The sequence below is a fragment of the Corvus hawaiiensis genome, chromosome 2, assembly GCF_020740725.1.
Source record: "Corvus hawaiiensis isolate bCorHaw1 chromosome 2, bCorHaw1.pri.cur, whole genome shotgun sequence".
Classification (NCBI taxonomy): domain Eukaryota; kingdom Metazoa; phylum Chordata; class Aves; order Passeriformes; family Corvidae; genus Corvus; species Corvus hawaiiensis.
The window spans coordinates 30,629,377-30,655,468 of record NC_063214.1 but is presented as its reverse complement, the minus strand read 5'-3'; the positions used below and the strand labels follow the sequence as shown (position 1 = coordinate 30,655,468).

General features: G+C 44.0%; 2 protein-coding genes across 5 annotated transcripts; both read right to left on the bottom strand.

Annotated features, from left to right (window-relative positions):
- Positions 1-711: 711 nt before the first annotated feature.
- Positions 712-18,114, bottom strand: LOC125321994 (3 beta-hydroxysteroid dehydrogenase/Delta 5-->4-isomerase-like). Of its 4 annotated transcripts, none has more exons than XM_048295502.1 (4): positions 18,064-18,114; positions 10,456-10,681; positions 5,515-5,679; positions 712-1,695 (listed from the first exon to the last, which is right to left on the bottom strand). In XM_048295502.1, exons 1-4 carry the CDS (start codon positions 18,091-18,093, stop codon positions 881-883), a joined length of 1,236 nt encoding a protein of 411 aa, XP_048151459.1. In that variant the 5' UTR covers positions 18,094-18,114; the 3' UTR covers positions 712-880. The 4 variants fall into 4 exon arrangements, with proteins under 4 accessions (XP_048151459.1, XP_048151461.1, XP_048151460.1 ...); XM_048295504.1 differs by lacking the exon at positions 18,064-18,114 and adding an exon at positions 14,824-14,910; XM_048295503.1 differs by lacking the exon at positions 18,064-18,114 and adding an exon at positions 10,943-11,025.
- HAO2 (hydroxyacid oxidase 2) lies at positions 13,575-26,092 on the bottom strand. The gene is made up of 8 exons (XM_048295507.1): positions 26,003-26,092; positions 24,201-24,353; positions 23,293-23,444; positions 22,243-22,526; positions 21,668-21,883; positions 19,782-19,940; positions 18,064-18,133; positions 13,575-16,321 (listed from the first exon to the last, which is right to left on the bottom strand). The coding sequence occupies exons 2-8, from the start codon at positions 24,329-24,331 to the stop codon at positions 16,266-16,268; spliced, it is 1,068 nt and encodes a 355-aa protein (XP_048151464.1). The 5' UTR covers positions 24,332-24,353; positions 26,003-26,092; the 3' UTR covers positions 13,575-16,265.

Sequence of the window (26,092 nt, the reverse complement as noted above, 5' to 3'; positions counted from 1 at the left end):
CATGTGTACCTATCAGCTAAAGTTAGCCTTTGTTCCCAGCTGAAATGTGGTAAGAGCATGATTTTTTTCAGCACTGTTTATTTTTCCTCAGTGTTCACAAATACGTTGACTCTGCAGTGGGAACCCCTCCGTGACCAAGGCTGTCCTGCAATATTTTTCTCCCTTTCATTTTCTTGAAGATGTTCTGCTGGGCACCCACCAGATTTATTGCAAAAATTATCTCAAAATCAGTATAAAGAAGTATTCACCTGGCCAAATCTGTCCCTTCTCTCCCTGCACACACTGTCCTAACTAAAACTGTATTGCACTTACATTGTACTTTTGATCTCTCTTTGCTTACAGTGCTCGAAGTTTGACTGTTGGGTGAACAGCACATGAAATGCACACCACCCTTGAAAAAGTGAGCAAGATTTGTTACAGCTTTTCCAATCAGGTGGCTTCTGCCTGCTGCCTGTCCAGTGAGGTTGGCAAGCACTGAGTGAATAGGGTGTAGCTGAGTGGTGCACATTTGTAAAGTGCAATCATACTTCTAGGAGGAGTTGTGTTTTACAAGAGCCTTAGAGGTGGTGTGGAGTGAAAGAAGAGCTGAAGTGTTCACACCACAGACTTTGCGGAGTCTTGCTAAAATAAGTCTTTGTGCTACAAAGATGTAGAAGTGGGTGTGGACTATGCAGTACAGTTACCCTCATCAGCCTGTACTCAACAAACAAATGAACATTTCACTTTTATTTATTCCGAGGTTGGGGGCAGGGGGTGTCAGTGGGCTCTTACACAAAGTATTCATTTAAATGCTTTGTAGAGATCTGCTGCTGCTGCTCACCGAGCTCACCTCTGGCTCAAGGCCCTACTTGCTTAGCTGGGTTTCAGCTTCTCTTCAGGCTTAGGCAGTGCTGCTTTGCAAGTACAGCCTTCTCTGGGGGATGACAGAGGCGATCCACTCACCAGTGCCCTGCTTGGCCTCCTCCCACGTGTAGCGGGGCACGTAGCCAAAATCCTGCTGTGCTTTTCTGTAAGAAAAGGTGAACGGGGTGTTCAGCAGCGTGACCAGGTGGCGGTTGGTGGAGGGGATGTAGCGGACGAAGGGCCGCAGCAAGAAGCTCACGATCTCCAGCAGCAGCGAGAAGTAGTAGAGCACTGTCAGAGGCATGGGCAGCTGGGGCTCAATGCCAAACCCCAGGTCCTTGGTCAGCTCGTAGTTCAGATCAGCGTAGCTCATGTGAGGAGTGTCATCTGAGATGTAGTAAAACTTGCCCCTGATGTGCTTGGCTTTCTGCGGGGCTCGCAGGGCTTTGGCTGCCTGCACGTGTGCCCAGGCGATGTTCCCCACGTACACAGGGTTCACCAGAGCCTCCTTCCTGGAGAAGCGCAGGTAGACGTTCTTGTTCAACAGGCACTTATCCAGATGGCCCTGGAGAAACGGGCACCCTTCCCCAAAAATGTACATGGATCTCAGGGCACAAGTCATCAGCGTGCCACCATCCTTCAGCACCTGGCCATCTGCTTTCAGCACAGAATCCTCTGCCAGTCTCTTGCTTTGGGCATAAGGAAATTTTGATGTGCTCTCATAAGCTGTATCTTCGTCCCCGTTGAAAATGGGGTCACCTTTGCAGTTTGGACCTGTCACTTCTATGGTGCTGGTGTATATGAAGTGCTGGACGTTACAGCGGACACATGCCTCCAGCAGCAGCTGAGTACCTTCAAAAAGAAACATGCAAGGCAGTCTAGAGCTCCCCAGCCAGGAAGAAGTGGGTTTTTCAAGTCAGAAACAGCACCTCTGGCCTGAGCTTGGCCAGATCTCCCCTCCCTGCAGCTGGAAGAATCCTGTCCTGAACTGGACAGTATATTCAATGACACTGAACCTGCTCTGAATCTGTATTTAAGTAGCATCAGTGCACCTTCCAGAGTTAAACAAGGGTGAACATTTGGTCCTAATTGCATGCTGTGGGGTTTTTTTATGCCAAGAATAAAATTTTTGCCCTTCCTTAACTTAGCATGGGTACTGACCACAGATTCAGGAACTCGTGCCTCTTGGTTGGATTGACTTGGCTTAAGGCAGAGGACCTTCAGAAGCTGCCCCTCTCCTTAGGCATCATCCATGCTCTATGCTGAAGCCTGTGTTTTTCAGGCGTGAGGATGCTCTTGGGTTGTTTGCTAAGAAGGGACAGAATTAATACAAGACCTGAAGGTTTGCCCCAAAATCCATCACAGCCAGTGCAAATCTATCCAATATTCAATTGACTAAAGAGAAGGGCTTGAAGAGAAACATGGTAAAGCGAGGCACAATAACATGAAGTCAAAGATCATAAAGTGCAGTGAGAAAAGTGATGTTTATGTGTGTATGCCTCCTTTTCTGGCATCTTCTGTCTTTTCTTTGCAGTAGTACAGGATTTCTTACTTTTAAAATCCTATCATAATGCTTTCACTGGGGGCAGCAGAGGTCAACTGTTCAGTCTTTCAAATAGTCAAGAAGGTTAAACAAGGAAAGCACACTGAAGGGGGACATAAATACTTTAATGTGTTGCATTTAGAGTCTTCTTTTTCCACCCAGCTTTGAGGCAGAAATTGCCTTATTTGCTGTGCATGGTGTAATGGGAGAAATTGAGTGTAAAAAGGCCAGTGGACTTTGGAAGAGAAGACACAGCTCAAAGACATTTGGAAACATCTTTGGCAAAGGAACATTAAACTAAAATGACTGATATAGTATCAGAAGAGTGTAGCCTAAAATCTAGGGGATGAATTCAAACACCAGCAATGAGGCACATAAATTATCTTCCAATTCTGCTCAGTCTGTCACAGCAACAAGTGAAGGCAGCACAATGCAGATCAAACTAGTGTGACTGAAACGAATATAATGAATTAAAGAGGTTCAGAACAGCCAAGAACATGGACTCGTGAATGAGTGAAAAATAGGAAGCATTATTAAACTGAATATTGTTAGGGCACCAAAATTCCTCTTTCTAAGCTTGAACAAGAAAAAGAAAGAAATTGAAACAAATGGAAAACAAATCTGGATAAGCCTTTCAAAAACATTAAGGAAGTGCACTGAAAAAAAGTTACACAGACAGGAATAAATGAATGTGAAAAATGAGTTCATGCAAGTCACTATGTTTAGATGACATACAAGCCAGGGTAATCTGGAAAAAATAATTTTTTTATATTATTTTAAGAATAATAGCTTAATTCCTGCTGTCAATACTGTTTAGAAAATGAGGGAAAGTAATAAAGTGCAGAAGGGCTTGATAAAATCAAATGAGATAGCAAGTTTTAAAAAAAGCAAACATAAAGTTATCTTGACAGTTGGTATCTGTTCAAGATGAATTTCACCCAAATAAAATGTGGTTTATTTGCAAATCAGAGTTGTATGTAAAAACTTTAAAGATTCCTAGAGTAATAGCAATCTGAGTGTCTTCCAAACAGCATGTAATAAAGTAAATTATTACTTTATTACATGCTTTATTCAGTGAGCGGGTCTCCGTGGTTTGCTTGCCCTTCTGACTGAGGATCTGGTTCACAGAAGGTATTTTGTTTAGATTATAATAAATTATTTTCTCAATTCCCTCCCTTTTCAAAATTTGCTTCCCTTCCTTCCTAAAGAGATATTTTTGCTCTGAGATATTGTGTGGCAGTGGAGGAAAGCCCTGCATCAGGGCATGTTTAACTTGTTCTCTTCTGTCCTTTGTGGTTTGTGAACATCCACTTCTGATTCTTCAAACATTTATATTGTACAAGTTCTGTTTCCTAGGAGAAACAAAGCTTTCATCCTGCAAGACTGTGAAGTACATAGCAGTGCCCTGGCTGGTCAGAAAGCCAGAAGAGCATCAGAATGGAAATGGGAGGAAACAGGGAAGAGAGGGCAGCAGTATCCACTGACTGACCTTGTGGTCAGTTGGCTCTGGCAGCACGACTGTGGATGGTATTTAATTCTAGCAAATGTTTTCAGCTAACCCTCACTGGCCCAGTGGGCTTTCTTCACCCATAGGCAGACACTGTTGGCAGGGGAGTGAGTAGTGGGGAGTCAGAGCTAAAGAGCTTTCTGGGTCTGGGACATTTTAATATTTGTTTGATTTTTCTTTTTTTTGTAATTGTTTTTAAAATTATTTTTCCCCATGGAAAAATGTGTTTAGGCAACACATTCTGCTGTGAAAAACCAGATTGTAGCAGGAGTATCGTCATAAAGACAGAGCTTTACAAATCCTCTTTCTGAGCTACCAACCATGTATATTTTCGTATTACCCAATGCACGGGTTTCCAGGAACTTGCCTTTCTGCTCCTCCCTCCTGACAGGGGCCTAAGAGGCTGCCCACTGGGCTCTATTTTTTGATCACTGACAATTTGTGGCTTTGATTGAGCAGAAATGAAAGGGTCTGGGAGCTAGTGGTACAGGCAGTGAGCCATGCTAAAACAGCTAAAATGTGATCCCACTGTTTTTAAGGTACATGTAAGAAACAACTCAACTACCAAGAATTCTCTGTTCCTCTGAACACTGGTGAGCAGCCAGTATTTGTGAAAGTGATGCCTCTACAGGTATGCTCCTTATTTTCCTGTGAGGAAGCCCCGTGTCTGTGGCAGAGAGGAACAAAGAACTGGGAAAGCCGTTCATGTAAATAAGAACATCTTCCCCAAATCTCCCCCAAGCTGTTGAAGCAACACAGCCAGGGAGGTCAGTGGGCATGCAGGTTAGGTTGTACCAGTTCTCTGAATGGCACTGAGGGTTTTGGCATCACAGATGGGGGGGTGAAGTCGTTCTTTAAGGAAATACATTTAAATTTCCTGGCAACTGATGCTACGCAGGCCATTCCTAAGTCTAAACCTTCTCCCTTCATCTGATCTTTCATGAAGAATGGGGGTTCCTTAGTAGAAGGGAACATCCCATCATTGAGTCATTGAAACCCCTCCCTCCCATAGCTTTGAGTCTGTTGGGGAATTTCAAATTATAAGCTCAGGGTGGGAGAGCTCTTGTTCCTATCAACTGCCTTCTGGCAAATGGGAGGAAAAGGAGAAGAGGAAGAAGAAAAGGAATAGCAAGGAGAGAACCACAGGCTGTGGATCAGTGCAACGTTTCTGTAATTGCAGCCAGAGTCTGCAGTATTTGTAAAAATTGAAAAATGTACACAGGCAGGGATGCTATGTGGGGAGAGAGAACAAGAACCAATTTCTGAGGTGGGCATTGGGATTTCAGATGTGAATTCCTTTCAGAAAGTTCCACTGAGTGTGGGTTTATGACTGTCACTACTGAAGGCAGAGCCTGTGCAGATCTCAGGATGGGCGTATGTAAGTGTTGACAAGAGTGAATGGTCCTGCATTGCCTTGGAGTGGAAGGCTGGGTGTGGAGAGGCCCAGAACTGCTTGGGGCGGCACAGACACAGGCTTTGCACCCTTAGGTATCTCTGCACGAGATGCAGAACAACCCCCTTAACCTGGCTCATAACGAACACAGGACAGGTGCTCCCTTTCCTGAGCAGATGGTGATCAGGACATAGACGTGGGTTTGAGAGAGGTGCTTCACCTGCTCACCTGTTACATTGACTTCCCAGAGCAGCTTCTTCTCGATGAGGCCCAGGGTGTCAATGAGGGAAGCCGTGTGGATGACGAGGGACACCCCCTGGCAGGCACGGTGCAGGAATGTCACATCTCGGATGTCCCCTTCCAGGATTTTCACCTCAGTCTTACCCTTGAACTCTGCAGGGCAGCAGAAAACAGAGCACAAGACCTTACAGGCATCCTAAGAAGAGCATTGGAAGGAGTGGTGAAGGGCTGACCCTGCCTGGCAGGTGCTGACTGTCCAGGAACAGCAGGGATATTTTAAGGCTGTGAAACAGAAGGCATTTCCCAATTACTCTGTTGTCAAATGCTACTTACAGGGCTAAATAGAAATTTATTTTGCATTGCCTACCATAGGTCTGGAGCAACATGTTCCTTTCTGTTTTATTTTTTTAAGGAGAAATCTTTTCTGCTGCTATCAAGCTTCCTTTAGGTGTGACTGTTTTAAAGTTCACAGAGGAGTAGTTTTAGCTGTGCATGTTCTGGGGACTGGCTGGCTATAGATGTGCTAACCCAAGTGTACTGAACAGGCACTGCATGTTCCTGTCTTCAAGGTGATGAATGATCTCTCTCCACCCAGAGCATGTGAGCACAGGGATGTGTTCATACCTACTTTCTGCCCCTTTACCTTGCCTGTATTGCAGCTCTTCTAAGAAATTACATACAGCTCTTACACATCTTTTACTTGTACCTTGGCCAGGACTTACAGTGCCTCTTCCAACTCCAGCTCCAGCTCCATTTCAGTGTCTGTGCTGTGGGGTCATTTTTAGCCTGCACATCTTTCTGGTTCATATTTGAACTCTCAAGTCTGTTCTCCTGAGCTACCTCAGCCCTGGCTTGATTAAATCCTGCTTTTTAAGCCCTCTCCGTCCAGAGCAGCTGCTGTGTGTGATGCCAGTGGAGCTCTAGGTCTCAGAGCCATCCTTCCCTAAGCTGTGCTGGGCAGAAGCATTCTTTTTGCAGCCCAGAGCTACACAAACATGAGCCAGCACCAGATGATCACTTGGAAGAATTTACAGTCCAAGGCAATGCTGCTCTGCATTGCTCAGTCATCTGGCCTGGCTGCAGCCATACCATGGGAGAGGAGAGGACTATCTCAGCATGACCCATGGCTTGTAAGGAGGTGGTGTCATTGCAGCAAGTCCTCTGAGAGCCTCTGCTGTGGCTGCACTAGGTGGCTCCCCAGGCACAGCTACTGGGCAGGGACTCTGCACCACAGGCAGAGCCTCTGTCCTTCTTCCAGCACAATCAAATGCCCCTTTTAGATTAGAGAAAAACCTGATTAATTTGTACAGCTTTAGCTTCAGCCATGACTGAAATGTACCCAAGTGCTTTGTCACCAGCTCCAAAGCAGGCAGTATTTCATCCCATGTCCTTAATAGGAAACACTGAGAGAGACAGCTGTTGGGATCTGGAACTGAGTGGGAATATCTTTTAGAATGGTTTTATCTCATTTTCTCTGTAGCATGCTAGAATGTAACCCTGTATCAATTTAACAATTATTCTGATGCAACAGGCTTAAGAGGCTTTTTTTTTTTTTCGCACCACACAGTTGGTCTGAGATTTAAGATTTGTGAAACATTTGCAAAACTGTTACTAAATCTAGAGTTCCTGCCCTCCCCAGCACAGTCATTGCCACGTGCTCTCTTCTGCTCCTTTATTTTACAGACTGCATTCATTTCCTAGGACTCCATCTCCAGAAGGTTCACACTGACCTCTACTTGCATGGATGCAAAAGTGTCAGACTAGGGCTGGGCTTTTTATTAAGCACCTGGTAGTCAGATTTGCTCTAATAAATATTAGTCTTTTTACTGCCCTTAAGTTGATGTTCTCCATGAATAAGGCTTTGTGGGATTGCAATAATGCCAAGAACAGACAGAAAAAGTTTTCACAACATAAATTCTGACATGTGACCCCTTCAAAGTGATCACAGTGCCCAGGCAGGAGTTAGGAAAATGGAAGTTTTTCCACATACATATCAAAGCTTTTGGGAAACGTACAGAAGAAGCCTGCCCCTTTTAAAGCTGATCACAAGAAATCTGCTGTCTAGGTGCTTTGTGCCTTGTTTGGGCTTGCTTTTTGTGTGTGTGATACGAGTCAGGATATCTGCTCCTCTCTTCCATTTTAGCCAGCAGAAGCTACATGGTAAGTACAATATGGGCCTTGCTGACTTGAGCAGCATCAGCTGCATGCCAGGAATCAGCAGATTGATCTTGTTTTGCTCTGGGTGAAGAGAAAACTACAGGTGAGCTTGGAAGCAAAGAGAGGAAAGAAGCAGCGACTCACAGAGAGTGGTTTCAGTGTGAGGTGGACAGCAGAGAGAAAATTGATTTCCATCTACACAAACCATTGCCCAAGCATCAAAAGAACACGTGTGGGTAGGTCAGAGTGGGAGGAACAGAATAAATTCAAGTCAGCTCTCCATTTTTGCATAAAGTGATTATGACAAAGTACCTACTCACTGGGAAAGCTTGTTCTTCTTCACCAGTGGTTTCTGTGTCCTCTGTGTGGTAAGTAAATTCCCTGCTTGCTATGGGGTAGTTTTTGCTTGAAAATGCAATAGTTTCTCAATGAAATTCAGTGTCCTGTTGTGAGCAGTTTTTGACTCAGCAATACAGTCAGAACATTTGCCCTAAACTTAAGAACAACATAGGAATTTTGATTTCTCTGGAAGTGCCAATGCAACAGTAAACAAAACAAAAAAGAATCGTGTAAGTGGAAGCACAGGAAAGGCAGGAAGGTAAATCAGAAGCGGAGATGGGAGGTAAGAAACCCAAGGCACCAAATACCATGTTCAACGTGACGTTCGTTCTCAACCACACAGTGTGACTGGATAAGCTCCAACTCACAGCACTCGACATGGACTGGATCATCCCCGACTCCCTGGGGCTGTGGGAGACCACAATTGCCACTCTCCTACTCAGACTGAGTGTGATGGTCAAGCTCTCAGCAGGAAAGTTCTTTGGACAATAGAGGAGTGCCCCTGAGCACCTTCTGGCATGAAGACCTGTGACTTGCACATACTTTTCTGTCATACTACCCACAGCCCTGACTCTGAGCAGATATTGCAAGTGCAAGGTGCTGAAGAGATTAGTGAGGAAAAAACCCACTCAGCTCTGCTCCTGGCTATTCCAGAAATCCAGACAACGTCTGCTAGCCAGTAAAAGTCCCTGTAGTAAAAATAATGCAGGTCAGAAGACTCCAGCCCCACCAACAGGTTTTGTGGCAGCCCCGCACCTGGAATAGGAGTCACCGTGATAGAGAAGGGCTTGAAAGGGAATGGTAGGGAAACATTCCAGGTAGTCCCGAGCACAGGGACTGGCAGGACACTAGAAGAGATGTAACCACAAGGGCTGATACAGACAGAGGAGCTGCCAGTCAAAGTGCAGGAGTTCAAATCTGTTTAAACACATCTGGAATGTCAATCTATGGTCCCTACTACCTGTTTGGGTAAATAGGGTAAAAAAGGCTTTGGTAACTGATTTTTCCCTACCTCCTGCACTGCTCAGATAGGCAGAAGGAATGTTAAAAGAATAGGAGAGGGGGTGTGTGGGCAGTGCTCAGTGGAGGAAGAAGGGAGGATAAGGAAAAAGGGCATAGAACTTGCCTATTAACAAAAACCCCAAAACCATCAAAACCTTTGCTGCAGTTCAGCCAAGTTTGTGCCCACACAAGCAATTGTTTTCACTCCCCAGGATGCTCCATTATCCCCAAAAAACTCATCTGGTTTAGAACAGTGTAGATGCCTCTGCACTGCTGCATCAGTGCTAAACCACACACACAGTCCTGCTGCTTCAGCCTCTACTGTAGCTGCAGGTTTTGGGTTTGTTTCTGTGGAAACTCTCTGGAACCCAGAGCAGGAAGGGCTGCTGCAAGGCTCAAGGGCATCTAGAAATCCTCAGTGAAATGCTGAGTCAGATTTAATGAGGAAGAAGTTTGAGTTGTAAAAAAACATGATAAAGGCTTGTGCAATTTGTACCACGTTTCTGGAGCACTGTTGCTATTCCTTGATGACACTTAAATGCTCTATAGAGTGATCAAGGCACTTTAGCAAATCATACAGAGATATTCCTCAAGGGTTCCCATATAGTTGCCTGTAGAGAAGAAGCCTTGCAGCGAAGATATGATGGAGGAAGTTATTGTCAAGTAAATATAATGTAAGGACTTATGAACCTGACTGAATTTAGCCCCCCTATGTGCCTTTTTATAGATGTGCTCAGTATCTCAATAAACAGGACATTTAAAACTAAACACTCTGAGATGCTTTCCCTGCCACAGACTGTCTCTGACACTGGGCACATCACTCACTTGTGCTGTCTCCAGTCCATTCAAGAAGGCAGAGTCCTGCCGTGCACTTTGCAAATGGGTCCTGTCTCTTCTGTGTTTAGCATTTGCTTAAACAGGAAACTGCAATAATGTTACCAACAAAAGCAGTTTTAAAAATACCTCACCACAGCTCTCAGCCAGAAGATCAGTATTAATCTAATTAATCACAGGTTGAAGAAAACCATTAGAATTTGTACGCACAACTTTGTCACTGCCTTTTAGTCTGGCATACCAGAGGCAGCACAGTATAGCAATGCTTGCATTTCCCTTTCCCCCAAGAAGAAGTGTGAGATTTTTGCACTAATTTTGCTCTGTGGGTTTTGTTGTAATAGAAGTCAGGTTTAAGACAGCCTGTTTACTGCATGAACAGCATAAAGAAGCCTCAGGGCCTGACAAGAACACTCTTGTTTTCGTATTTTGCACCCTATTTTTGTGCTGGGGGGAGAGAGAGGGATAAAGCAAGGCTTCCTTGAGATAAAACCTCTATCTGCAAAGCTGGTTTGGATGAGAGGTAAAGGCTTCCAGGCTCCCCACGTGGGACAGCAACACACATAGCTGCACACACAGTCCTCATGGAATGGCACTTACTGTCGAATCTGCCGAGTGCCTCATCGCTGAAGGCTTTGTCCAGCAGTCGGATCTCAGTCAGCTCCTCCTTTTCTTCCAGCAGCAAGCACACAATCCTCTGGCCAAGAAATCCTCCTGCTCCTGTCACCAGGCAGCTTACCCCAGCCAGGGACATTGCTCTGGGTTGCTCCTCGGTGGTGAACTCACTGTGTCTTGAGCTTGGTTCTCCTGCTGGCTCTCCTCCTGCCTGAGAGAATGAACATACGACATCAACCTCTGGAGACTTTACAAATCAAAGGGTGTTACCAGAAGGAGACAATACTGAAAATCAAACTTTAATCCCTATATCAAACAATTTTTTAAGCATATTTTACTTTTGCTAGTTATTCCTATTCAGAAGTAGTCTACATTTTTTCCCATGCAAAGAAAAAATTTTTACAAATCATTACAAACCAATTAAATTAACAAATCTGAAAATGCTCAAAAACAACTTCAATGCCAAACAAACCCCACAAAGGTTTCCCACAAAAGTCTGCCTCGAGTCTCAGTTCCACCTCTCTAGCACTCAGAAGACTGTGCGGGAGATTTGCCTGTATTTATATACTGCAGAGCACCACCTCAGTCATTTTGCTCCCCTCCCTCTTGAATGGCTCCTTTGCTGCAAAAGAATGTGATGCTTCCACACCACTCCCACCGAAGTGGAAGGCTCTGGATGCAGTGAGGTCTGAGCCTAGATGTGGTCCTGCATCCCTAAATATTCAGAGAATAAACCCTCATCTTGATAATTCTCTCTAGCTGCATTTCCTTGTGCAAAATTGTGCCAATATTGAAGGTAGGGAGCATTAAAATTAAATACAAATAGCAGGACAAGCTATTTAGAGTGGTTTGAGGAGTAGACTCTAGTGCTGTATATTTTCTGGGCTTCCATACTGGGTGTACTGGGCTTCCCCATTACAACATGGGTTTCTCACTCTCTCTGTGTGAGATCAAAAACTAACCCCCGGGATTTTGTATTTGTTCAGTATACTAGAGGCATTTGAAGTGATGAAATTGTTTAATGTACCATCAGAGTTAAATTCAAGCTGCAGGAGGGAAAGGTTCACCTCTGGAAATGTCTTGTGCAAGAGTACCTAGTAAAAGTCAGGCTGTTTGTGTCTCTGCAGGGAAAATACCCAGGTGTTTCTCCCTGGCATTTCACTCCATTTCAAAACTGTTTTCTAGTGTGAGACCAGAGCAGGGCTTAGGCATTAGCCTGAAGCTCCTAGTGCCAGCTCTGCCTTCCTGGGTCTGTCAGCACACGCTGACTGCAGCTGTATTTTCTCTCTCTCACACACAGGGATAGGCTGACATCCCTGCTGAAGAAGGAAGATAAATAGGGAGCTGCCTTAAGTGAAAAGGCCTTGAGTTGCAAAGAAGAAATCTAGCAACACCATTAACTAGGCTGAAATCACTGGAAAAGGGATCCCTGATTTGGGGCATAGCTGGAATGGATCTCTAAAAATGCTTTGTTTCCATTCGTGCCACTAACTGCTAAGCTCCTTTTTTTATTCTATCATGGGTTTTGTTCACTCATTAAAGACAGCCCTGGAGAAAAGCTGTAGAAGAAGCATGCCACACTTTTTTAGAGCAAAACTGGGCTTGCATGTGACAGGAAGAAAGCAAAACCATTTCTTTTGGGGGAGAAAGGTTTCTAGCTGACACGGATGATGAAGTTTTGGCAACTGTTTCAGTCTCAGCATCCTTGAAAATCTGTTCCTTACCCCAACAAAGCTTTAAAAAAATTGTTATCAGTGCTTCTTTCCTTGGCTTTTCACAGTCAAGACCTTGACATTGTATGCTCTTATCAGAAGCTGCTGCAAATTAATTTTGTGCACTTTCAAAGGAAAAATAACTGGCTAAAGCCTGATGCTGCAAGCAGCATTCTCTGAAACAGGGCTTCCTTTTGCTTTTAGAAAGGAAATAAAATGCTTTAAAGAGGCATTATAAAACCAGACAACACCACACAGCCTCTTAGGATAGAAAATGCTCTCTTACACCAAGCTTGCCTGTTAGAATAACCAAGTTTAGCAGGGGTAGTGCTTCTATGAGAATATGAGTGCTGCTTAGGGGACTGTAGGGAGATTTACTGCTGCTGTTCTTTTGTCCTCTTAGGTACTACTCGGACAAATGCTTGGTTTAGTTTGAGGGAATTTGATACATCACTACATAGCAGCCTTCATCTGAACTGCTGTTTGTGAATGTCAGTGGTCAGACAGCAGCAATTTGCTCAATTCCAGCTCAGACCTACTGGTGCTTCCTGCAGTCTCACCTACAGACAACATTTTCACCCCTTGTTTCTTGTTGACATTGCTGGTGGGGTTGCTGGGTGGCATGACAGCTCCTCCTGTGCAGACAAGACTGGCTCTGGTGCTCCCCAAAGGACATGGAGGCAGATGCTGGAATGGGCTGTACACCCCAGACTGGTGCCAGTGAGCAACAAGGCCAAAGTCCACCAGACCCCAGACCACCAGGAACAACTTGATGAACTTCAGAGTTATTGCACAGGCAGGGGACTTGCAGACTAAAATATAACTGAGCAGTATCTAAAAAGTTTACCAACGCTGCGTTCGGTGTTGAGGCATAGACATTTTTTAACTATGTTCTTGTCTTCCTTCTCTTTGACTTCATTATAAAACAAAGCTGCCACAATCTGATATTTTGCTGTAGAATGGACTGCATGACTAAGAGCATAATTTTAGAAAATCAGAGCTTGTACATTTTGGGGTGTGTTGGAGAAATGCTATACATGGATTAAGTGGATAGCTTAGTGTATGTGCAATGCCATGTCCCATCCCGGCTGTGTCCCTGATTTGCTGGCCCAGGAACAGTGTTGCTCCTCTGACTTTACTGGTGCTTACTGTGACAGAAACTTTGGGGCAATGACTGGCAGGTGTTAGAGAATGTGTTTTCTTAGCCTTGTCACAAGGAGAAAAAGGGACTGGGAGGGAGTGTAGTGGAGAAAACAGAAAGAGAAACAGTGAAGGGAAAATTCCCAGCAGCATCAGGAAAAAACTGTATCATGGTACTGGAATGATTATATGCAATAACATTGCAAGGAATGGAAGTTTTAGATAGGATAACATGTACTTTTGCAATGTTATCAATGCTGTTTATTATGGAATCAGGTAAAACAATTTTGCAATCAATCAGGCTATCCAGGATTGAGAATGGGAGAAGACATCTTTTTGTCCAGAAAGAATTTTAATTCAGGAAAGGGGTTTCTAAAGTCTGCCCTGTTGCCCAGAGTGATGAGAACTGAAGCAGGGAAAAGCAAAAGCATGCTCATTACTTAACTGGACCTTTTGATTTCAAAATATAGAGTAATTGTGACCAAAAAGACACACACACACACACACAAAAAAAAAAAAAAAAATTCATGTTTCTTCTGATGTGGAAAATTAATGTGTTTCTTACCACTGTATGCCTGTAAGCTCAAAATGCTTACATGGTGGCAGCTCTGGGAGAGAGGCTGTATTTTAAGCTGTAGATTTACTCAAGGAAAACTTCTGCCCTTCAGGGTGGGGGGCACTGTTCCCTCCTGGAAACATTTTCCTCTCTTCTAATTATACATTGACAAGAGGGAACAAGATTTAAATAATTAACCTTTGGACGACTGTCCTGCACCAGACTCTGAACTTCTTATAGTGGGGAACGGTTGTAAGACACTTTAATCAAGGTGTGAAGAAAACCACCTTAAGGGGCTTCAGTGTTTCTGTGTCTTCAAATCTGACAAAGAAAATATCTCCTATTTCAGTACTACCAAAATTATTCCAGTAGAAAGGTGATTGTAAACATTTCAGACATTATCTCCAAGATCAAAAAAACCTTCTGGTAGTAGTCTTTGCTATATTAGAGAGCACATAAGTTGAGCAATTAAGTAGAAACAAACCTTTATCTCCTTTTCCATTTACTATTTCCTCAGCTGAACTTGATGGGTGAATCATATATTTAAAGGCTGGAGAAATTTGCATCATATGCCAAAGAAAAATGTTTATATTTGGATCCATTTTGTAGATAAACTACCCTTGTAAGTAGACTGATTCTCTGTCCTGTCCTCCAGGGATGCAAGGAAGCAGCAGAGTTTGATTGCTCCTTAACCCACATGTTTACAATCTTCAGGGACAGTTTTTTGTAAGGTTTAACCTTGCTTGAATGGGTATCAGAGGTATTCACAACAGTCAAGTACAAAAAGCAGAACAGGGTGCAGACAAGGGGGCATAAAACTTTGGTAAGCATTGGCACAGGCCTAATACAGATCACAGAAAACTCTCAATGTCTTGGAAAAACTGGGCTTGTTAAATAGACTCAGCCTGATTGAACCCTGTGATGTCTTAGTTTAAGTTCACTCACCAAATATCTTTGCTTTTCTCTCAGAAAATGCTTTCTTGCAGCCTTTCACAGAGATACATGTGCTGCCTCTGCAGCTCCATGTAGTTGATCATGGCAGCACAGTGGTATGGCAGAGTACACATTTCATGTGCAGCTCTTATTTTATGATTCTGTGATATCCCCCAACAATTCAGATTAAAGGGAGCCTCTGGAGATCTCTGTGCCAACCTCTTCTCACAGCAGTGTCAGAGAGGTTGCTCTGGACCTTGACCAGTCAAGCTCTGAATATCACTAATGATGGAAGTTTCACAAACCCTATGTTGCAGTTATCTGACTGCCCTCATGGTGATTTTTTTCCCCCACTGATTTCTACTTGGAATTTTCCTCATTGCATCTTGTCCCCATTGCCTTTCACCCTTTTACTGTACACATCCAAGAAGCTGATCTGGATCCAAGTGAGTGGTAAAAGACAGCGATGTGATCCCCCCTCCCCCTGCCTTTAGCCTTCTCGGGACTGAGCACTCCCAGTTGTCTCATTCTCTTCTTGTACATCCTTGGAATCCATCAACGTGTGTGATGTGCTGTAATTCCCAAGTCTTATCTGCCAGGCTGTCAGTCTGCTGACAAGGTTTATTGTTACTGGAACAGAGAGGAAGGCCTCTGTGTGAAGGCCTCTGGAAGATCACTGCAGACACTGTTATCTCTGAGAGAAATTAAAGTCTAAACAGAATGAGCTAACAGGGTTAGCTCCTTCCTTCTGCCTCCTTTGGGCCAATTTGAAGTAGAGTTTATGCAAAAGGTCACTTTTTGGTAGCATGGGTCCCCCGGCACATTCCAGGGAAATGGGTACCAGGGTATCTTCCAGCTCCAAAGCAGGGTGAGGCAGGGGCTCTGCACACTGAGAGCTGGCTCTTTGCCCCAGAAGTTGTACTCTGCTCCACTCTTTCATTGCTCTGCATTTAGAAGCAGTGGGCAAGAACTGTCCCCACCTTCAAAGGGTAGCTGGGGTCCCTGGTAGCTTATACATCTTGTTTCTATATCTGTTATGAATAGATCCAGGAAACACCAAACTATGGTCTTTCCATAAAGATAGCAGCCTGAACATTTATTGTCCCAGAGCAGGAGAGGTGTGTGGATTGAGTTACAGTGAGCGTTGGCACGACAAGTGGAAAAAGCAGGACATGTAGTTTTCCATGTCTGGCTGTCCAGTGTAGCAGAACTTTGGAGGAAGACCCAACATAGGTAATGTATTTAAGCAAGTAATAATTACCCAAACTCTTAAGGAATTCATTGGTCTCAATAAAGGCAGAGTGCAGCCTGTGCGAACACAGAGCCTTTCCTAATCTCTTCAGAAGCTTCTGGAAGGCCTTATAAGGTACTTATTGCACCTCCTTTTTCATCTTCAGTCTGGCTGGGGCCTCAGCTTGAGCTGCCTCTATTTGGTGGGCACGGCAGGAGGCTGATCACAGCTTTGAGAACTGAACCAGGTGTTGGCCAATCTCTGAGACACTGGCACAGCCTGCAATAAATGAAACATTGGTGAGAGAGAAAGGTGTATGGATGAAGCTTGGAAGCCCCCCTGCTCTGAATCACAGTCTGGTATGAGCCAGGTTGGGATAGGTTGGTACTTTGATATCTCTACTCCTCAATGGCATCTTCAGCCTTGAGGTTTGGCACTGGACTCCCCCCACAAGAAGAGTTAGAAACACGAAAAAAATTATTTTTATAATAAACTGAGCAGGGTGAAATCTGGTCCAGTCAAGTCAGCAGAAAAATGTAGACAGGAAAGATACCGGGTTTGCTGTGTGCCAAGTGGCCGGAGGTGGAGATAGGCATTCCCATTTCATTTGGTCAAATAGGGGTGGGATAGGGGTGCTGTTGACAGCTGGCTGAACATGAGCCAGCCGTGTGCCCAGGTGTGATACAGGCATCCTGGCCTCTATCAGCAATGGTGTGGCCAGCAGGACCTGGGCTGGGCCCCCTGTGCTGGGCCCTGGTGAGGCTGCACCTCAAATCCTGTGCTCAGGAGAGGTTTAGATTGGAAATTGTTATCAAGCACTGGACTAGGCTGCCAGTGAAGTGGTAGAGTCACCAGGTCTGGATGTATTTAAAAGGCAGGCATATGTGGCACTTAGGGACATGGTTTCATGGTGGAATTGGCAGTGCTGGGTTAACAGTTGGACTTGACGATCTTAAAGGTCTTTTCCAACCCAAAAGATTAAATGATTCAATGAATTTCACAGCTCCAGCAAAAGGATCTCAACCTGCTACTTTTGCTGAATCCTGTGCCCCTTTGCATGTAAAGAACTGTAAAAGTCTGCTGGAGAAAAAACCAGGAATCTTTACTGCTTGAAAAAGTAGCCCATAAAACCAGATTTCAGATTTCGGCTCCAATCTCCCAGTCAACATTGCTATCCACTTGAGTTCATGGCTGCTAGAGCATGCTGATGTCTGAATACTTCTACACTGGATCTGCATGTCATACTTAACTGTCACAGAATATCCTGCATTAGAAGGAACCCACAAGGATCATCAAGTCCAATTCCTGGTCCTGCACAGGACACACCAAGAGTCACACCGTGTGCCTGAGAGCCTTGTCCAAATGCTTCTTGAACCATGCCAGGCTTGGTGCTGTGACCACTTCCCTGGGGAGCCTGTTCCAGTGCCCACCACCCACTTGTTCATGAGTAAAACTGGAGTTTGCACCGAGCTCTGCAAATTTGCTGTTTGGTGAGGGGTCAAACAGGGCAGGTACAGCTGGGAGCAGGAGTGAGAAATGCAGAGTGAGAGTAAAAGCTTGGAGGAGACTCAAAGGCTTTCAAAGCATGTGTAATTACCAACAGACTGTATTCTCCAACACACAGAGAAAAACTCTGCATCCATTTTTAATGACTTTTTCATGCAGAAAAAAAATCAGTTGCATTTTATCTTGATAAACACTAAGTAAGTCCTGAAAAACATATGCTGCCATTCCCAGGAGAACAGAAATACCAAGTTTTGCTTGGCTATACTTAGGAGTTTTGCATCTCTTTACTTGGGTCACAAAGCTGCTCTAACCCACTCCCTCCATGCAAACTTGATGGCTGTGGCACCTGGAATGCCAAGTGGTTTCACAGGAAGCAGAGAATCTCCTCAAGTATAGCAACAAGAACCCGCACAGCTCCTGCGGATTCTCTTTTTGTGATCCATCCATCGCACTCCTGATTTTATAGGGCTTGCATGCAGAAACCTCTGTAACACCCATTACAAAAAAATACTTACCAGCCAAGGCCATAGACAAGCGAAACTCATCCTGCAGAATTCTCAAGACATCTTGAAGACCTTCTTCACCCTGCCCCAACAGAGAAAGCAGTCAGGGTAAAAGGAGCACTGGCACGGAGCAGTGCTGCAGGATGCCTGCACCCTGAGAGCTGGGATAGTCCCTTAAGTCCATGCCAATTCCAGTCTCTCATGCAGATGAATGATTAAAATGATATGATGGATGTGCTCAGTTCATCACAGATTAATTTAGATGCTTTTCCTTTTGGGATACATCTGAACAGGGAAAGAAAACAAAGCTGTTTTTCACTTCTGACATTTTGTAGCTGGCTCTTTTTTTAAGCTTTCTGTTTTCCCCCACCAGTGGGCTTGCTATTTAAAATGTCAAGCCTTACAATGCTGACAGTTTTTTATGAAGTAATGAGAGTTTTATATACTTCAGAAACTGTAGTTTATTCAAATACTGGACTGAATCTTTAAAAACAATAGACTATATGTTTTTCTCTGTATGACACCAAGAAGCTCAAAAGCCAACAAAATGTATATAAGACTTTGATCTCCCTATAAAATATTGGAGGAATTAAAAATGTTTTTTCTCTTAAATTTTCTTTTTATGTCTTGCAATAATGAATGCTTTGGGTGCAGACAATGTTAGCACGTGTTTGTGCCCTTCCTCTGTTGTATGCTATGGTAATGCCACTGAGATACATCTTTAGGAAGATTCCATGGAATACAATACCAAAGCACAACTGAACCCCCCCAAATCGCATCTCCTTTCTGTTTGCATTGTGGAAAAAGTGCAGGCAACTCACAGGAACATCTTTTTCATCTTAGGCCCTTTTTTGATGTTTACTGGCAAAACAAACAGTACTGCCAACTCTTACAGGTTTTTTCAGAAGATACAGGCAATTCCTTCCACAAAGCCTAGCTACTGGAATCCACAGCAATCATACCACTGGACAAGAGTGCCATTTAAAAGAAAGAAAATGTTTCTAGACCATAAAAATAAGTATCTTTTCTTTTAGAGAAAATTCTGAAAGGTTCCATCCAGAGTGTAAAAAGAAAAAAAAAATAGCAAAAAACCCAACCAGTACAATAATATTTTAATTTTAATTATATTGTGTTTACCTTCTGGATAAGACACCTAATTCATGACTCTGGATCATAGAAATATGCCAGGAGCTAAGCAGCAAAGCTGGAACTGAAATAGCAGTGGAAAACTCAGGCATCTCCAGGACAAAGTTTTGCTCAGCCTCGTCCAAAATATTTCAGCCATCAGTGGGATGGAGTTCTATGTGTATTTCTGAAGAATTCATAGCACTGCTATGAAACTGGTGTATCAAAATCATGTACTGTTCCCAAGTATTTGCTGAAAGCAAATAAAATTGTCAGACTCCTCTTTCTGGCAAATAAGCCCAGCTCCAATTTTCTGAGTCCTACAGTATTTTAGTGCCAAACTGCAACACCAAGAAATCAGGTCCACAAAACAATGTTATCACCTTCAAAATCTCCTTGTTCAAAACCCCAGGAAATTGTGAAATTCAGTGATATTTTTAAATCACAGGAAATGTCAGGGTTTCATTCAATTTGGGATGATTCCACTTAAAACTCAGCAAAACAAAATTAAAAAATATATTCTGCACTGGTGAAAACCCTGTGACTTCAGTTGCAGGAGTGCTGGAGAGTGTGAGAAGCAGGCATATGAACTCAGAGCTCCTTACCTTGTAAGCCAGGCCCCATAAAGCTGGTCTTCCAATAAAGACACATTTTGCTCCCAGTGCCAGTGCTTTTAATACGTCGCTTCCTTTTCGTATTCCACCATCCACATAAACTTCGACTCTGCCTCGTACTGCCTCCACAACCTCAACCAGAGCATCAATCTGCAAAGAAGCAGCCAGTCTCACCTTGAGGGCAGCTTTTGATTCCAAGAGAAGGAGGATATATTCCAAAGAGACAGGCAGGGATGCAATGCTTTAGTAGGATACCGTCTCCAAATGAAACGTGATGATGCATCACAAATAGTGAGCACCAGGCGCTGCAGAACAATGTGCAGCTTGCTGTTCTGTTTCCCAGATACTTAATGCCATTTTCCAGTGCTCTGCTTATGCTGATATTCTTTGCTATCACTTTTGATAAGTGAAAAAGTAACTTTTTCACTAGATTTATGAAAGATTTAGAACATAAATTTCAATGGGATAACTGTAATCAACATTTTACTTTCATTTGAGACAATGATGAATGATACAGCTGTTTGCAAAAAAGACTGATGTCAAACTTCTACTGCTCAAACTACCTAACCTTACATTTCAACTTAATCCTGGTGACCACTTGTTGAGTGCCTCCCCATAAAGCATCTGTGAAGAGTTTCATTTGCTGTGTAGTACAGTCAATCATTTCTTCCAGGTTAGGTCTCCTGATTCCCCAAGGTCTTTTCTGTAGAGTCCAGCATGGATTAGAGCCTAGGATGTTATTGCAGGGCAGCACCACACAGAGATGCTGACCCCAAAGGCAGTACAACCAGGGGCAGGACATTGCACTAAACATAATTAACTCTCCTTCAGAGCAAAGCCAAAAGGCTCTTTTCTGCAGTGTTTTATACCCTTTTGCCTTCTTTTAATCTTCTTTTTTTTTTTTCTGAATGTCAAGCTGAAAACCTTCAGGCTGAAATTTTCTAGGACTAGCTCAGCAAGAGCCAGGCTTTGCACCAGAAGAATAGCAGAGCCCAACTAGGTATCTATTCCTTGTCTGTGTATGTAAAGCGACTTTTAAGGTAGAAGAGCAGCTAAATGTGGATGCCATTTCTGTTATTATGCCTTTAGCATTTGTTTTATTAATTTTTTTTATTCATTATTGTCAGCCTAGACGTAGAATAGAAGAGAATTCCCTGGTACCTATTTTTATTTTACAAAAGAAAACCGAGAAAAGAAAGTTCATAAGATACCGTGCAATGCAGAACTGTAAAATAAGAGCAATTGGAAAAACTGTCAGAAGCCAAATTACGCCAGTGAAATACACACACGTCCAAACAACGCATGATTTCTTTGTACAAATTAAAAAGCAGGGGAATTTTTCTCCAGATAAGTTATCCTTTTTCTGGCTCATGCAAGTCAATAAATTTCCACTTAGACTTGAGCCTGTAAATACGCAAGCAGACCTCTCACTAAATCTAGCTGCATTGTTTTGCATGTTTTGACAGATGTGAACAATGAGAATACATTATGCTCTCATTTGTACATTTTTGGTTCCAGAGCTTTGTTTTCTTTTTGCTGCAATGCGCAAGGAGTTTGTGTGCACTGCACCAGCTAATGGAGACACAGGCAGAAACTCTTCCTGACGTAGGCCAGTAGTTTATCTGCACTTACATGGGTCCTGTGATACTTACAGAACCCTCCCAAGAAGCTGAGGAAATACTTCAATAGGTAGTCCTTGTCAGGGCATGGACCTCACCAGTTTAAAGCTAAAGTACATCTGCACACATCCATGGCCACTGGACAAACTCAAGTCCACCAGAAGTGTACACACAAACCCGGGCACAGAGATACCCAGGTTAATGCAAACGTGCAGACCGTAAACAGGGAAAAGGTGGGACATGTGCTCTCTCACTTACAGTGGCAGGTCCTTCATCCAGTTGCCTTCCTCCATGATTGGACACAATAATTCCCTGAACTCCATGTCTCACTGCCAGCTCTGCATCTTCTCTTGTCAAGATGCCTTTGATGATGATGGGCAGGCGGGTCAGGCTCCGCAGCCAGTAGATATCATTCCAGGTGACCGAAGGGTCCAAGCTGTTGGGTGGCAGTCCGTACTCAGACCAGTCATCTCCCTACACCCAAAAGGAAACAACAGGCTGAAACAATACACAGGTCCCTTGGTGTCTTTCCTTGCCCTAGAACAGACTAATCAAACTTGCCAACAGACATGTTCATCAGCTCCAGAAATGTCACGTCTCTGGAGGAGAATAATTACAATGGGGGTGGAGATCAGTGTCTCTAAGGCAGCTGGATGGGGATTTTGAAGACAGAATCCAGTCTGGCAGGAGGTCAAGCCAGGATGCTGCAGAACCAGCAGGGGAGAAGATACGCCCCGGTACAGCAAATGCCAAGGCAGCAGTTACCCAGTGGTTTTTGTCTCATGTGGTACGTGCCAGCGCAGTGAATGAAAGGACAGGCTCATTTTACAAACCTCAAAGGCTTGTTCCAAGTTCTTCACTTTCATGTGGGGAGGAAGACAGAAACCATTGCGGACATCGTCGCGTCTCTTGCCTGTGTAGGGCAGATCCGCGGTGAGGACGAGGCCCTGGAAGCCTGAGGCCTCCGCCCGCTGGACCAGCTGCTGGGACGCTGCCCTGTTGCGGTGGATGTAGAGCTGGAACCAGCGGAGGCCACCGGGCGCGGCTGCGGAGATCTCCTCCAGCGTGCAGGTGGAGTAGGTGCTGGCAATGTAGCAGGTGTTCATTGCTCTGGCCGCTTGGGAGGGGTTGGGAAGGAATCAGAAACAAAGGGATTTGAACATTCTTGCCAGACATCAGGTACAAAACCATGCACTGTTTGCAGAGACCACCCGAACTCCTGTTTCATGTGATCCTACAAAGCACAGGGCAGCTGTGCCCCCGGAATTAACAGACTGTGTTTACCATGCACCCTTTTTGGTCCATGGTTAAGAAAGCAGAAAAGGGAGAGGTAATTAACCAAGCTGTGCTTTCATTTTGCAACTACATTTTTTTAAAAAGCATGAATTTTATCTTTATGACTGAGTCCTCACAGGAATGCACTGCTAAATCTACTCAGTGTACACAGATGAAAAAATATTTCTAGGGGTCAGCTCCCCAAACCCACCACAGAATTTGTGAAAAGGGGTATCTTTTTCTCCAAGGGAGACATTTCTTAACCAGTAACAAGGAATTCACAGTCTGAGTCCCATTTACCACTTTCACAAAACATATAGAGCCCCCAGGACTGAAAACCTTATGTGGTTTTTGGTGTGAGCCAAAAATGTGTCCACTGCCCTTGTTTTAAGTTTGCAGCAGACTCCATGGGGCTGAATTTGTATGGTGGTAGCTGGAGAAGAAGCACATCTATACTGCTTCCCATGCAGGGTGTCAGAAAGTGGGAACAGAGTTTGCCCCTTCAAGCCTGAAAATTTTTCTCAGTCACACTTCAAGTCATCCTAACAGCTTCTTGAGGCTTTTCTGCAACTCCCTTTTTGCTACATGGCACCAGAGCAGAAGAGTACCTCTGGCTGTGCTTTTCTCTCCATCAGGCCATGCTAGCTGGTGGAAGCCTGTAGGGGCGATTCCTACAGGAAAGCTGATTTCTGTTCCCAGGATTTTAGTCCTAATGTCCGTCACGGATACGTCCCGCAGCATACGTGGCCGGAAACGAATCCTGTAAGGCAAAAAAACCCCTTCAGGATAGTAGATGTTCAGTGAGTTTTCTGAAGTTTCATGGAAGGCAGGTCTTCATTCACCAATTGCAAAGCAGGTATGTGAGCCAATGAAGAGAACAGCACACAACAAAGACTCTTTGTCCTTTCTGTTTGCTTTTAGAGGTCAATTCAGCCAGCAGTTCAGTCACTTCTACTTTTCATTAATCCTGCTTTACTGGCCACAGTACTTAATTTCTGCATCTCCTGCCTCGGCTCACTGTGTCTTGTTCTCCCACTGTCCATCCCCAGGCTCCTTCTACTTGCAGCCGGGCTGAGCCTTCCACTTCACCAGGCCTCACTGTACAGTGTGTCTGCCCTCAGGCTCTGCAGCATGTTCCCCAAATCCCACCCTACTTGCACATAGGCTTCCTGCTGTTCACAAGGAGCTCAGTGTTGTGTTTTATTCTATTATAGCTACTCGTGCCCCTTCCTGTCACGCCACACATACCATAGCACACTGTACCCTACCCTACCCTAGCACTTGCCTGTACCCTCAGCATCCCTAAAGCCTCATACAACCCGTGTCATACTCAGTCTGGCATCAGAGCATACAATATATGTCACTCAGGTTTTGCATTTAGCTTGGGGACCCCCTGGAAAGGACCCACCTGGAAAGGACAAGGTGTTAGGTGTCTTTGCTTGTGAAGTCCAAACACTTGCACAAAAACAGTTTAAAAGGTCCCCGTACAACCCCCTTCATTTCCTCCTCACATTACCTTTTATATGCCAGGATGTTTTCATCTCGTGTGGTACAGTCGTCTGCTCCAGCTGCAAAATAATCCCAAGAAATCTTGGGTAAATACTTCTTAGCATAAGCTTCGAAGTCTGAAAGACACACCATAGCCATTGCTGAGAGAGGTGCAGGGGACCTTGAAGAAAAGAATAACATGGAGCAGAAATTAGATCCCTAAACTGTCATTCCCTCTTTCAGGGGCTCTTATGTCACTGAATACAAAACCTAGAGCCATCTGTCTTAGAAGAGCTGCTGAGAGGTTATCTCGGTCTATCTTGCACATCAGTCTATGAATCCTCTACCCTACTACAAAGAAAACTTGCAGATGCAGCCATGAGAGGCAGGAGGAAGCTTGCATCGCTGTGCCTCTCTTCATTCTGTTCTAAACAGCAGCCTGAAGAGGACATTTTAGGTCCTCTGCTATTTCAGTTGTGTAATTCTGTCATAAGTTCCATCTTAAAACAAGCTGCATTATTTGTTCCACTAATTCTGCTCAAAGGTTGTCCCAGAACATCATTTGTTAAATTACCCCTAAGGACAGCTCCATGACTGAACAATTAGTTACGGAGCACAGTGATGGAATTCAAGATCATGAAATCTGGAAACAGAGTCTACATCTAACCTGCTCCAGCATGAACACACTGTAAAACTATGTCCAGACTTTGAGTGCCAATCACTGTCAAGGCCAGTGCTGTGGAAAAAACAAAGCATTTTCTACAGATCTTCCTTTCTCTTCTCTAACAAATATCTTCGGGGCATTTGCATTACATGCTGGAGCATTGATATATACTATAAAAGGAACATACAGAATTTGGACAAACCATGAGAAAACACTGGCAAAAAACAAATTCCACAACATGAAACATGTTTCTGAGAACTACCCTCAGCTTTTCAGGGAATGGAAGTGAAGTTGTGTGACCCAGATGTCTAATCAAACCAACATAAATGCTGCCCAGAAAGTGCCTGCACTTACATACTTTTGAAGTAGCAAGAAATAAAAGCTATGCAAATTAATGTTTTAGCAAACCAACCCCGTATGTGCAGAAATATGTACAAAACACAGACAAAGTCAATTTTCTAAATTGTTTGTTGCAATTACTTCCATGGCACTGATTAAAATAGGAATTTAGCAAGGTATGTGGAAACATGAAGTTTTAAAACAGCTGTGGCTCAGTCTGACTTTTCTAAAAAATGTACAGGAAGAAGTAAGTATCCTCGTTTTCAGGATTAACCTCCCACTGCAGATTAGCCAGGGTTGCAAGCTTCACCAAAATCAGTCCCGTGTGTCCCATGCTGTACACTTCTGGCACAGATAAACACACAGGTTATGTACACAGAAACAACCTGTCAGACTGCAGGTACCCTGTGTCTCACTGACTGAAGTACCCGTGTCTGCATCTGAAAATTAGGACTCACAGTTCTCTGCTAGTAAAGAGCCCAAGATGAGGAACTTGTTGGAAGAGGAAGAAGAAATGCAACTGATTTCTTCAGTATTTTTCTGTCTCCTCTGACAGGCATTAGGTAGCAGGGGGTGTAAGTATTCCAAGCCTGCTCTCTCTCTGACTTCAAGACATCAAACATTGCTGATAGTGCAAGTCTTCATATATAGATTGTGACATTCTTTAAAACATCTGTCACAACTTCTGCTCTTCTGACTTTTAGAAAGGTGAGAACCATCATTAACCCATTAAGGTAAACCAAGTCCTCTCATGGCAGAATAAACATGAATTTTAAACAACCCAGGCCCAGTCCTGTCTTCCAATTCAGACCTCAGTTCAGACTTACTGTGGGTTTCAGGGAAAGCTGCAGGGGGTGAGAGCCTCTCCTTCAAGTTTCCCTGCAAACAGGATGTCGAGGAGGTCTTTTCACTGAGTA

Excerpts from the sequence above, each read along its gene's own strand:
- LOC125321994 (XM_048295502.1), bottom strand. The coding sequence starts at position 18,093 with ATGAGTTTCGCTTGTCTATGGCCTTGGCTG. Across the intron at positions 5,680-10,455 it reads GGCACTCGGCAGATTCGACA|AGTTCAAGGGTAAGACTGAG; the intron begins GTAAGTGCCATT and ends GCTGCCCTGCAG. Across the intron at positions 1,696-5,514 it reads CTGGGAAGTCAATGTAACAG|GTACTCAGCTGCTGCTGGAG; the intron begins GTGAGCAGGTGA and ends TTCTTTTTGAAG.
- HAO2 (XM_048295507.1), bottom strand. The coding sequence starts at position 24,331 with ATGGCTATGGTGTGTCTTTCAGACTTCGAAGCTTATGCTAAGAAGTAT. Across the intron at positions 22,527-23,292 it reads AGAGAAAAGCACAGCCAGAG|CGGCCAGAGCAATGAACACC; the intron begins GTACTCTTCTGC and ends ACCCCTCCCAAG. Across the intron at positions 19,941-21,667 it reads TGGATGAAGGACCTGCCACT|ATTGATGCTCTGGTTGAGGT; the intron begins GTAAGTGAGAGA and ends GCTTCTTTGCAG.